Below are 13855 nucleotides of genomic sequence, written 5' to 3' on the forward strand. Positions count from 1 at the left end.
TAGTGTTCCATGATTCATTGTTTGCGTATAACACCCAGTACTCCATGCAATATGTGCCCTCCTCAATACTCATCACTGGGCTAACACATCCCCCCCCACCCCCTCCCCTCTAGAACCCTCAGTTTGTTTCTCAGAGTCCATAGACTCTCATGGTTCATCCTCCCCTCTGATTTTCCCCCCTTCATTTTTCCCTTCCTACTGTCTTATCTTTTTTTAACATATAATGTATTATTTGTTTCAGAGGTACAGGTCTGTGATTCATCAGTTTTACATAATTCACAGCGCTCACCATAGCACATACCCTCTCCGGGGTCCATCAGCCAGCCACCCCATCCCTCTTACCCCCCACCACTCCAGCAACCCTCAGTGTGTTTCCTGAGATTAAGAGTCTCTTATGCTTTGTCTCCCTCTATGGTTTCATCTTGTTTCATTTTCTCCTCCCTTGCCCTATGATCCTCTGTCTTGTTTCTCAAATTCCTCATATCAGTGAGATCATATTATACTTGTCTTTCTCTTATTGACTTATTTTGCTTAGCATAATACCCTCTAGTTCCATCCACATCGTTGCAAATGGCAAGATTTCATTTATTTGATGGCTGCATAATATTCCATTGTGTGTGTGTGTGTGTGTGTGTGTATCACATCTTCTTTATCCATTCATCTGTTAATGGACATCTTGGCTTTTTCCATAGCATGACTATTGTGGACATTGCTACTATAAACATCGGGGTGCACGTACCTCTTCAGATCCCTACATTTGTATCTTTGGGGTAAATACACAGTAGTGCAATTGCTGGATCATAGGGTAGCTCTATTTTCAACTTTTTGAGGAACCTCCGTACTGTTTTCCAGAGTGGCTGCACCAGCTTGCATTCCCACCAACAGTGTAGGAGGGTTCCCCTTTCTCCGCATCCCCACCAACATCTGTCATTTTCTGACTTGTTAATTTTAGCCATTCTGACTCGTGTGAGGTGGTATCTCATTGAGGTTTTGATTTGGATTTACCTGATGCTGAGCAATGCTGAGCACTTTTTCATTGGCCATTTGGATGTCTTCTTTGCAGAAATGTCTGTTCATGTCTTCTGTCCATTTCTTGATTGGATTATTTGTTCTTTGGGTGTTGAGTTGGTAAGTTCTTTATAGATTTTGGATACTAGCCCTTTATCTGATATGTCATTTGCAAATATCTTCTCCCATTCTGTCAGTTGTCTTTTGGTTTTGTTGACTGTTTCCTTTGCTGTGCAAAAGCTTTTTATCTTGATGAAGTCCCAATAGTTCATTTTTTGCCCTTGCTTCCCTTGCCTCTGGCAATGTGTCTAGGAAGTTGCTGTGGCTGAAGTTGAAGAGGTTGCTGCCTGTGTTGGACTTTGATGGACTCCTGACTCACATTTAGGTCTTTCATTCATTTTGAGTCTATTTTTGTGTGTGGGGTAAGGAAATGGTCCAGTTTCATTCTTCTGCATGTGGCTGTCCAATTTGCCCAACACCATTTGTTGAAGAGACTGTCTTTTTTCCATTGGACATTCTTTCCTGCTTTGTCGAAGATTAGTTGACCATAGAGTTGAGGGTCCATTTCTGGGCGCTCTATTCTGTTCCATTGATCTATGTGTCTGTTTTTGTGCCAGTACAATACTGTCTTGACGATTACAGCTTTGTAATAGAGCTTGAAGTCCGGACTTGTGATGCCACCAGCTTTGCTTTTCAACATTCCTCTGGCTATTCGGGGTCTTTTCTGATTCCATACAAATTTTAGGATTATTTGTTCCATTTCTTTGAAAAAAGTTGATGGTATTTTGATAGGGATTGCATTGAATGTGTAGACTGCTCTAGGTAGCATTGACATCTTCACAATATTTGTTCTTCCAATCCATGAGCCTGGAACGTTTTTCCATTTCTTTGTGTCTTCCTCAATTTCTTTCATGAGTATTTTATAGTTTTCTGAGTACAGATTCTTTGCCTCTTTGCTTAGATTTATTCCTAGATGTCTTATGGTTTTGGGTGCAATTGTAAATGGGATTGACTCCTTAATTTCTCTTTCTTCTGTCTTGTTGTTGGTGTATAGAAATGCCACTGATTTCTGTGGATTGATTTTATATCCTGCCACTTTACTGAATTCCTGTATGAGTTCTAGCAGTTTTGGTGTGGAGTCTTTTGGGTTTTCCACATAAAGTATCATATCATCTGCAAAGAGTGAGAGTTTGACTTCTTTGCCGATTCAGATGGCTTTTATTTCTGTTATCTGATTGCTGAGGCTAGGACTTCAGGTACTATGTTGAATAGCAGTGGTGATAGTGGACATGTTCCTGACCTTAGGGGAAAAGCTCTCAGTTTTTCCCCGTTGAGAATGATATTCGCTGTGGGTTTTTCATAGATGGCTTTTATGATATTGAGGTATGTACCCTCTATCCCTATACTCTGAAGAGTTTTGATCAAGAAAGGATGCTGTACTTTGTCAAATGCTTTTTCTGCATCTATTGAGAGGATCATATGGTTCTTGTTCTTTCTTTTATTAATGTATTGTATCACATTGATTGATTTGCAGATATTGAACCAAACTTGCAGCCCAGGAATAAATCCCACTTGGTTGTATTGGCTAGTATTTTGGTGAGAATTTTTGCGTCCATGTTCATCAGGGATATTTGTCTGTAATTCTCCTTTTTGATGGGGTCTTTGTCTGGTTTAGGGATCAAAGTAATGCTGGTCTCATAAAATGAGTTTGGAAATTTTCCTTCCTTTTCTCTTTTCTGGAACAGTTTCAGAAGAATAGGTATTAATTCTTTAAATGTTTCGTAGAATTCCCCTGGGAAGCCATCTGGCTATGAGCTCTTGTTTGTTGGGACTTTTTTGATTACTGCTTCAATTTCCTTACCAGTTATGGGTCTGTTCAGGTTTTCTATTTCTTGCTGGTTCAGTTTTGGTAATTTATACTTCTCTAGGAATGCATCCATTTCTTCCAGATTGTCTAATATGCTGGCATATAGTTGCTCATAATATGTTCTTATAATTGTATTTCTTTGGTGTTGGTTGTGAGCTCTCCTCTTTCATGATTTTATTTGGGTCATTTCTCTTTTCTTTTGGGTAAGTCCGGCCAGGGGTTTATCAATCTTATAAATTCTTTCAAAAAACCAGCTCTTAGTTTTGTTGATCTGTTCTACTGTTCTTTTGGTCTCTATCTCATTGATTTCTGCTCTGATCTTTATTATGTCTCTTCTCCTGCTGGGTTTAGGCTTTATTTGCTGTTCTTTCTCTAGCTCCTTTAGGTGTAGGGTTAGGTTGTATATTTGAGACCTTTCTTGTTTCTTGAGAAAGGCTTGTATTGCTATATACTTTCCTCTCAGGACTGCCTTTGCTGCATCCCAAAGATTTTGAACAGTTGTGTTTTCATTTTCATTGGTTTCCATGAATTTTTATAATTCTTCTTTAATTTCCTGGTTGACCCATTCATTCTTTAGTAGGATGCTCTTTAGACTCCATGTATTTGAGTTCTTTCCGACTTTCCTCTTGTGATTGAGTTCTAGTTTCAAAGCATTGTGGTCTGAAAATATGCAGGGCATGATCCCAATCTTTTGGTACCAGTTGAGACCTGATTTGTGACCTAGGATGTGATCTATTCTGGAGAATGTGCCATGGGCACTAGAGAAGAATGTGTATTCTGTTTCTTTGGGATGGAATGTTCTGAATATGTCTGTGAAGTCCATTTGGTCCAGTGTGTCATTAGCTGAGAATATTTTCAATGTAAAAAACAAAATAACTCAGTAAAACCTAAAGTGGAATCTAAGATGTATGAAGCAGGAAAAGGCTTATTTGGACAAATTTACAAAGTTTATTAAAACATAAGGCATTCAGTTATTTCTTGAACTATTCATTTCTTGAATTAGGTACATTGTGGAAAACCGTTGAATCTATCATGTGATATTGAACAGTAGTGTCAATGTTAAACTTTGTTTTCATGAATTTAATCATCAGTTCTGTGAGATTTTGTCCAAAATAGAACCCAAATATCCTTACTTGTCCTAAGACACAGCAGCTTGATGGCTTAGTGGGAAAATTTTATTACAATTTTTTTCAGGTCAGGGCCAAGATTGAAATTTTTCTGAACAAGAACTGCCCTTAAACTTTATTACAAACACTAAATGGCTTTGGAAATTAGCTTATGCTGCAGAATGGACAATGATTCTTGATGAAGTCAATCTAAAATTAAAAGATGAAACAGTTTTTATATGTGAAGCCTAAGCCGTGATAAAGCCATTTTGCTGATAACATTGGTTGAATCACATGTAGTGGCTAAGCTGCTTTATAAATTCATACTGTCCAAGTTAAAACAAGAAGTTAAATCTACATTTCCAATGGATATATTTACTGAGCACATACTACAGGCTCAGCAATGGTTTTTTGGACTTTATACATGTGGAAAATAAGTTCCCATATTTCAAAATAGTTTCTACTGTTCAATTGAAGAACTGCCAGTTTAATCTTCAACTGGAAGTACTTAATCTTCAATGCATTAACAAGTTATTAGGTAAGTATCTAGAAAATCCAGAAGGTGGCTATAAATGCTTTACAAATGATGAATATACTCAATTTGGAAACACCTATATAAAAGTCATAAAATCTCTATACAGATCCACATTAACAGATGGACATTTATAATTGATTTAGGGACCATAAATTTGAAACCCCAGTTAAGCAAAATGTTATCCCTGTCAAAGAATTTCATTCTTAGTAGTAGACCTGTAATATATATTTTGTAATACATTTATCAGTTATTGAATTTTGAGTTTTGTCCACAGAATTTTATGAAATCTTCTAACAGTGATTTTAACATGTGTGACGTGATATATCATTGTGGCTTTGACTTGCATTTCCCTGATTATTATGAGATGTTAAACACCTTTTCAGGTATTTCAGGCCACCTGTATGTTGTCTTTGAAAAACTGTCTATTCAGATCTGCCCATTTATTAATCAGATTTTTTTTCTGCTATTGAACTGTATTAAGCTTGTATGTTTTGGATGTTAACCCCTTATCAGATATATGCTTGTCAAATATTTTCTCCCATTTGATAGGTTGCATTTTATTGATGGTTTCCTTTGCTGTGCAGTGCTTTTTAATTTGCTATAGTCCCAAGTGTTTTTGTTTTGTTTTTACTTTTGTTGCCTTGCTTTAATGTCAAATCCAAAATATAGCCAGATTGAGGTCATGGAGTACCATCTATTTTTTTCTTCTAGGAGTTTTATGGGTTCAGATCTTAAAGTATTTGACCTACTTTGAGTTAATTTTTGTGTATAGTTTAAGATAGAGGTCCAGTTCCATTCTTTTGCATGTGGCTATTTGGTTTTCCCAGAACCATTTATAAAAGAGACTGTTCTTTCCCTGTTGTGTATTACTGGCTCTTTTGTCCTAAATTAATTGACTGCATATGTGTGAGTTTAGTTCTGGGCTACTTTTTCCATTGGTTTCTGTATGTGTTTATGCCAATACCACACTATTTTGATTACTAAAGCTTTGGTAATATTGCTTGAAATCAGGGAGGATGTTGCCTCCAGCTTTGTTCCAATCTCAAGATTACTTTGGCTATTTGAGGTCCTGTGTGGTTCCATACAAATTTTAGGGTTCACAGTTTTATGTCTTCCCTTCCAGTTTAGAATGCATTTATTTCTTTTTTCCCTTTCTTTTTTTTTTTGCCTAATTGCACTTCCAATACTATATTGAATAAAAGTGGTGAGAGTGGGCATCTTTGTTTTGATCATGGTCTTAGAGAAAAAGCTTTCAGCTTTATTTTGAGGTACCTTTCCCTCTATAACTGCTATGTTGACAGCTTTTAACATGTGTTGGATTTTATCTGCATCTGTTGAGAGGATTATATGTTTTATATACATTTTGTTAATGTGGTACATCACAGTGATTTGTAGATATTGAACCATTCCTGCATCCTTGGAATAAACCCACCTGATCATGCTGTGTGATCCTTTCAATATATTGTTGAATCTGGTTTGCTCTATTTTGTTAAGGATTTTTGTCTATATGTTCATTAGGGATCCTGGCTTTTAATATCTTTCCTTATTGTATACTTGTCTAAATTTGGTATTTAACCATATCACTACAGAAAATCAAAACACAAAGGCAGCAAGAAGAAAGGAACAGAGGATTTGCAAAAAGCCAGAAAACAATTGACAAAATTGCAATGAGGACATGCCTATTGATAATTACTTTAAATATAAATGCCTAAGTGATCCAATCAAGACACAGAGTGGCTAAATGGATAAAAAAATAAGACCTATCTTGATACTCCCTACAGGAGACTAACATCAGACCTAAAGACACATACAGCCTAAAAGAGAAGGAATGAAAAAAGATATTCCATGTAAATAAGTAGACAAAATAGACCTTAAAATACTCTAATAAGAGACAAAGAAGGGCATTACACAGTGATAAAGGGATTGATCCAACAAGATGTAATAACTGTAAATACCTATGTATCCAACATAGAAGCACCTAAATATTAAAAGCAAATATTAACAAAGGGAAAAATTGACAGTAATATGAAAATAGGGAATTTTAACACTCCACTTAAATCAATGATAGATGATCCAGACAGAAAATCATTTTTTTTAAATGGCTTTAAATGATACGTTAGACCAGATGGGTTTAACAGATATATAGAATATTCTGTCTAAAAACAGAATTCACATTCTTTAAGTACACATGGAACATTCTCCAGAATAGATCATGTTAAGCCATAAAAAAGTCTCAGTAAGTTTAAGATTGAAATTATACCAACCCTCTTTTCTGACCATAACAGTATGAAACAAGAAATCAAGTAGAAAAAAATCCAAACATGTGGAAGCTAAACAATATGCTACTGAACAACCAATGGTTTAACAAAGGAAATTAAAAAATACCTTGAGACAATAAAAGTAGAAACACAAAGTTTCAACATTTTCAGGATGAAGCAGAAGCAGTTCTAAAAGACATGGTTACAATGATACAGGCTTACCTAAAAAAAAAAAAAAATTTTCCCAAATAAACAATCTAACTTTGTACCTAAATGAATTAGAAAAAGAACCAACAAAGCTCAAAGATAGTAGAGAGAATGATATAATTAAGATCAGAGCAGAAGTAAAAAGAATCTTTTTTTTCCAGTTTTATTGTAAAAAGAATCTTTAATCAGGATGTTGAAGACAACACAAATGGAAAGGTATCTCATGCTCATAGATTGGAAGAATGTTGTTAAAATGTCCATACTACCCAAAGCAATCTATAGATTTAATTCAATCCCTATCAAAATACCAACAGATTTTTTCACAAAACTAGAATACTAAAGTTTGTAGGGAACCGCAAAGACCTCAAATATACAAAGCAATCATGAGAAAGAAGAACAAAGCCAGAGGTATCAGAGTCCCACATTTCAAGATATACTACAAAGCTATAGTAATCAAAACAGAATGCTACTGGCACAAAAACACACATAGATCAATGCCCTGGATAGAGAGCCCAGACATAAATCCACACTTACATGGTCAATTAATCCATGACAAAGGAGACAAAAATATACAGTGGGGAAAATACGTCTCTTCAATAAATGGTGCTGGGAAAACTGGACAGCTCCATTTTGCAAAAAAGAAAGAAACTGAACCAATTTCTCATACCATACACAAAAATAAACTCAAAATGGGTTGAAGACCTAAATGTGAGACCTGAAACCATAAAACTCCTAGAAGAAAACATAGGCAGTAATCTCTTTGACATTGGCCTTAGCAACATTTTTTTTTTATGTCTCCTCAGGCAAGGAAAACAAAAGCAAAAATAAACTATTGTGAATACACCAAAATGAAAGGCTTTTGTGCAGCAAAGGAACCATCAAACAAATTGAAAAGACAATCTACTGATTGGGAGAATATATTTGCAAATGATATATCCAATAAGGGGTTAATATACAAAATATGTAAAGAACTTATCCACTCAACACCAAAAAGCCCCCCCAAACAATCTGATTAAATAATGGGCAGAGGACCTGAAGAGACATTTCTCCAAAGAAGACATACAGATGGCCAGCAGACACATGGAAGATGCTCAATGTTAGTAATCATTAGAAAAATGCAAATCAAAACCACAATGAGGTTATCATCTAACACCTGTCAGAATGTCTAGACTCAAAATGACAAGAAATAACAAGTGTTGGTGAAGATGTGTAGAAAAAGAAACCCTTCTCATGCACTGCCAGTGGGAATGTAATCTGATGTAGCCACTATGGAAAATAGTACGCAGTTTCCTCAAAAAATTAAAAATAGAAATACCATATGATCCAGGAGTTCACTACTAGATAGTTACCCAAAGAAAATAGAAACACTCATTTGAAAAAGAATATGTACTTCTATGTTTATTGCAGCATTTTTAACAATAGCCTAGATATGGAAGAACCCAAGTGTCCATCAATAAATGCATGGGCTGTGGGGTTGTGTGCATTTGTGTAATGGACTATCATAAAAAAAAGCATGAGATATTGCCATTTGAGACCACATGGATGGACTTTCTCTAATACCATGGATGGATGGTATTAGAGAAAGTCAAATACCATATGATTTCACTTATTTGTGAAACTTAAAACAAATAAAAGCAGAGACAGACCCATAAATACAGAGAACAAACTAATGGTTGCTAGAGGGATGGGGGATGGCAAAGTGGTTGAAGGAGAGTAGAAGATATAGGCTTCCAGTTATGGAATGACTAAGTCACAGGGATGAAAGGTACAGCTTACAGAATATAGTTAATGGAATTATAATAGATTTGTATGGTGACGGATGATAGCTACATTTTAGTGAAAAGGCAACCTTCAGAATGGGAGAAAATATTTGCAAACGACCTATCTGATAAACGGTTAGTATCCAAAATCTATAAAGAATTTAATAAACTCAACACCCCCCCCAAAAAAAATCCAGTTAAAAAATAGGCAGAAGACAGGAATAGACTTTTTCCCCAAGACGACACAGAGATGGCTAACAGACGCATGAAAAGATGCTTAACCTCACTCATCATCAGGGAAACACAAATCAAAACCATTTTTTTTTATGACCAAGGCCTCTTCCAGCCTCAGCCCCCTCCTATGTGGTAGAAAGGGCAAATATACCCATTTTATAGGGGAGACGAAGGAAGTGAGACCCAATGCCAAGAAAGGGCATATGATTCATCCTCCAGAAAGCAGTGAGTCAGAGGAGAAGTAGAAAGAAGACCCAGGCTTCCTGACACTGGGGCTCCATTCACAAGGCCAGGCATCTTGCCTGCTCTTATTTCCAAATGTTTGATATTTTAAAAAAATAAGTCAACAAAATCATCAGGGAAACACAAATCAAAACCATGATGAGCTACTACCTCACACTGATCAGAATGACTAAAATTAACACCACAGAAAACAACAGATGTTGGTGAGGATGCAGAGAAAGGGGAACCCTTTTACACTGGTGGGTGGGAATACAAACTGGTGCAGCTGGAAAACAGTATGGAGATTCCTCAAAAAGTTAAAAATAGAACTACCCTTGACCTAACAATTGCACTACTAAGTATTTATCCAAAGGATACAAAAATACTGATTCAAAGGGGCACATGCACCCCAATGTATTTAGCAGCATTATCAACAATAGCCAAATTATGGAAAGAGTCCAAATGTCCATTGACTGATGGATAAAGAAGAGATAGTATGTATGTGTGTGTGTGTGTGTGTGTATATATATACACACACACACATATATACATATATATATGACACACATTCTTTTTGATAGCCAACAATATTACTTGGCTATCAAAAAGAACGAAATCTTGCCATTTGAATGACGTGGATGGAGCTAGAGTGTATTACGCTAAGCGAAATAAGTTAGAGAAAGAAATACCATACAATTTCACTCATATGTGGAATTTAAGGAACAAGACAGATGAACATAGGGGAAAGAAAAAAAAAAGAGGCAAACCATAAAATAGACTCTTAACTATAGAGAACAAATGGGGGGTTGCTGAAGGGAAAAAGGGGAAGGGATGGGAAAAATGGGTGATGGGTATTAATGAGGACACTTGTGATGAGCACTGGTTGTTATATGTACATGATGAATCGTTAAATTCTCCTGAAACTAGTATTACACCAAATGTAAACTAGAATTTAAATAAAAACTTGAAACAAAAAGAAAAAAGAACCTAGCATAACAGAGTTGTATTGAATCACTGTGTTGTACACCTGAAACTAATATAACATTGTATGTGAACTATATTTTAATTTAAAAATATATCAAAAAATAAAGTGAATTATGGATATACATTTTCCTTTAATTAGAATTTACATATAACTTAAATCTGCCTCCAAACCTTAAGCAAACAAACAAAAAGATTGGTTTTGGTGAAACTTAATTTTTCTAACATTGCCTGTTACCATGAAATATCTCTTACTCAAATTTTCAGAATGAACATAAAGTAGATCTGCATAATTATGGTTTTAAAACTTGTCAAGTTTTCTGATTTGCTTTAACTCTTGATATTCAAATCATTTTCTCTTGAAACACCTATTGTGTCATTATTTTTGCTTGTTTTGTTAACTGGTCCCACTCTTCCAGAACCATACTTTTTAGTGGCTTTGTAATTTGATTAAATCTCCAAAGATATTTTCCTCGAATTCATTAAATCCAGTGTCTTCATAAAATTTGCAGTTTTACTTTGTATTGATTGTTTGGGTTATGCTAATCCAAAGAAGTAGGACATTGTCTAAATGAGGCAGGTAAGAATACTAGTAACAAACAATGAAAGGGCTGTTTGAGTAGTCACTAAATTTGTTCATTTGTGACTTTTAATTTTTTTTGCTTCCCTGCTCAACTTCTTAGCTTTGAAGATTTGAGTAATATTCAGCAAAAAGAATTCCTTATAGTTTTGATTATACTTAATCCTTATCGTGTAGATCCAAAAGACACCAAGATAATGAAGTCAACTTTCTTCCAGAAAAATAACAAAGGTGTGAATGGCTTCTGTGTTACTTGAGCTATCTAGAATTTGCCTATGTTAATAATCGGAAAGAAAGTGAAAGCCATGTCTTAATTGGGAAGATTTTACCCCTGAGCCAGAGGTAAAGAATAATCTGTAAACTGCAGTGTTAGAATGAAATCACCATCTTTTTCATCCCAAAAAGAACCTGAGCCCTAGGCTAACCCTTTCTCAATTCCACTTAAAGATGTAAACCAACCACTTGGCTTATCAGCAAAAACATCATAAAATGTTACAACTTCTAACAAAATAATGATCATCAACTAGACGTGCCATATCTACATAACTGAGGAAAATCCTTTCTACTTCCTTTTATAAAGCTTTGTACTGGTACGGGGATTCTTGAATATAAAGGGAAAAAAATCCAAATTTAAAGTTGGTTCGTCCATAAACCAGAATCCATTATGTCATGATATTTTCTTAATCCATTCAGAACTTTCCAAATAACCTAGTTGCTATTGATTTGCTTGCACACTTGTTCATTAATTCCTGTTTGCAAGTGAGACATCCCCACATCTCTCCCTTTCAGCTTGCTATGTCAGCAGCAGGATTTTGTAAACAGCAGAACAAATGGAAGCTAACTCCTGCTAGGAAATCAAGGCTTTGAAAGGCTGTGGCAGAAGTGGAAATAAGTCCCTCTCAAATGTCAGAGTTCTTGTGTGCTAGTCTTGTCTCTGTCCTAATTAAATTACAAGTGAAGCTGTTCCCATCTCATGGGACATGTGCCACCTAGCTGACAGGAGTCCTCTTCTCCCTTCAGGGTACAGAGTGAAGGGGGTTGGGTCCTGACTGGTCTCGTCAGGCCTCAAGAAGAACGAACAGGATACAATAACATCCCTTGTTTCAGTTCAGGAAATGAATACCATTATCTGAAAAGTTATCTTTAAGAAAAATCTGTTTAAATCATTTCAAGTTAGAGCATCACTACAATTTTTGAGCCTGCCTTTAGTTATGTCCACAGTTATATTTATTCAGGGATTTTAAATGTATTACTCATTGCAAATTTAATAATTATAGTTCTTACTTTTCATTAATTGTTATAGCAATGAACACTTAAAAACCTTTATAACACATTAAAAACCCTTAATCAAGAATTGATGCGAAGTATCTTAAAAATCTTTAATTCAGACATTTGTGTTAACTAAATTGTTTTAAAGTAGAAATTTACAAAAAACTAAAAATTTACAAAATGTCAAAAAACAGACCTGTCTGATTTGGTTTAATTATATGTAATAAACCTTTTGACAACTAAATGTTTTATGCAAATAAATATAGAAGCAGCTTTAGCAATACCTAAAGCACTATTCCAGGTCTGGTTTCTTTGCAGATTGTACTGATCACGTACTTACTGCGCCCCTCTAAAACCAACTGCTGTCCAATATTTTTAAATACTAATTTTTACTAATACATATTTTTAAATACTAATCAACCTGATGGAAAAAAAGCATTCGCCTGAAATGAAAAAATATGCAATTCACATCCTTACTGTGCCACTTAAAAGTTGTGGAATTGTAACCATGTCATTGAATTCCCCTGTCCAAATTTCCTTTGTTCTAAATGGAGGAGTTTGTAATCTGGAGTCATTAGCATCACAATCTAGGATGTTTCCAAGTCTGAGTAGGTGGAATCTAAAATTATTTGTTAACCAACGGTGCAAACACAAAGCATTTACAAGTCCCAATATTTTACACTGCTGCGGAGAAACTTCTACAACACAGGGTAAAGTAGACTTAAAATTGAATTTTCCAAAAAGCACATGTTAGAAGGTCTTCTTCACGGACTTTTCACAGTCAGAGGTGATTGCCTGGACAAGAACTCTCAGAATACCCAGCCACTCATCTCACATCATGTTGCTCTTTGGTATTTCGGAGAGCTGATGTATTTGATTAAAAGTATCAGCAGCTTCTCACAAAAGAGTAAGTGAATTAAGTCCACAATTTAATGCTCGTGTTCAAAGTACTGGAACAAAGATTGTTCGTGTTAATTTTGTGATTATTTTTTCTAGGACCCACGGATCTCAGCATGAAGAGGCAGTTGGCAACTAGCTCAGGCTCCTCCAGCAGTTCAAGCTCCAGACCCCAGCTGAGTCCAACTGAGATCAGTGCTGTGAGGCAGCTCGTTGCAGGATATCGAGAATCAGCTGCATTTTTATTGCGTTCTGCAGATGAACTGGAAAATCTTATTTTACAACAGAACTGAGTCAAATGACGGTCCTCTTCACTGAGGTCTAAATTTGCAGTTTCCACTAATGACATTTTGATTTCCCAGCAGAGATGCTTCTGGTCTTACTGCACAGTCTTAAGAGAAGTACTTCCATTATGCCACATTGTCCTTGATCCATAAAGTGATGTGTTAAGGTGCTTCAAAGGAACTCTGACCTCTGAAGTACTTGAGATACTGTAATGTGTCCAGCCAACTGCTTTTTGTTTTAGTTTGTCAGCATATAAATATCTGGGGCAAAAAAAAAAAAAAAGGCTGTATATTCCTAATTCAAGGATAAAACAGAAGAAGCTTGTGGTATAAAAAAAATAGTTCAAGATCCAACTGAAATATTAGTGGAATTTGCTACTGACTTATTGGACAGAAAGCTGCAGTATCTGGCAAAAAAAAAAAAAAAGCCAAATTTCTTGTTGCTACAGGATATAACAACATTGAGAAGGATCTTGTATTTTAAAAAATATATATGTAATTTTTATAAAAAGAAAACTTGTTTTTCATTCAAAATTGTCATTTTTACTTTGGTAACTTTTTCATAGGTCCTAAAAGAAAACTGTTTTGAGAAACTACTGTAAGTACCTTTTCCACATCCCTTTGCCTTCTCCTCTTTCCAAATTCTT

General features: G+C 35.4%; 1 protein-coding gene across 6 annotated transcripts in view; it reads left to right on the forward strand.

Moving 5' to 3' along the window:
* NOL4 (nucleolar protein 4) overlaps window positions 1–13217 on the forward strand; it is a 406663-nt gene extending 393446 nt beyond the window's left edge. For all 6 annotated transcript variants that reach the window (XM_088019707.1, XM_028098315.1, XM_028098316.1 and 3 more), the window contains one exon: window positions 13024–13217. In XM_088019707.1, coding sequence (XP_087875833.1) covers window positions 13024–13217 — 194 coding nt within the window. The remainder of the gene's footprint in view (window positions 1–13023) is intronic.
* The last annotated feature ends 638 nt before the right edge of the window (window positions 13218–13855 follow it).

Source organism: Eumetopias jubatus, unplaced genomic scaffold (assembly GCF_037043125.1).
Source record: "Eumetopias jubatus isolate StellerSeaLion01/CBP00866 unplaced genomic scaffold, mEumJub1_p1.0 scaffold_16, whole genome shotgun sequence".
Lineage (NCBI taxonomy): Eukaryota > Metazoa > Chordata > Mammalia > Carnivora > Otariidae > Eumetopias > Eumetopias jubatus.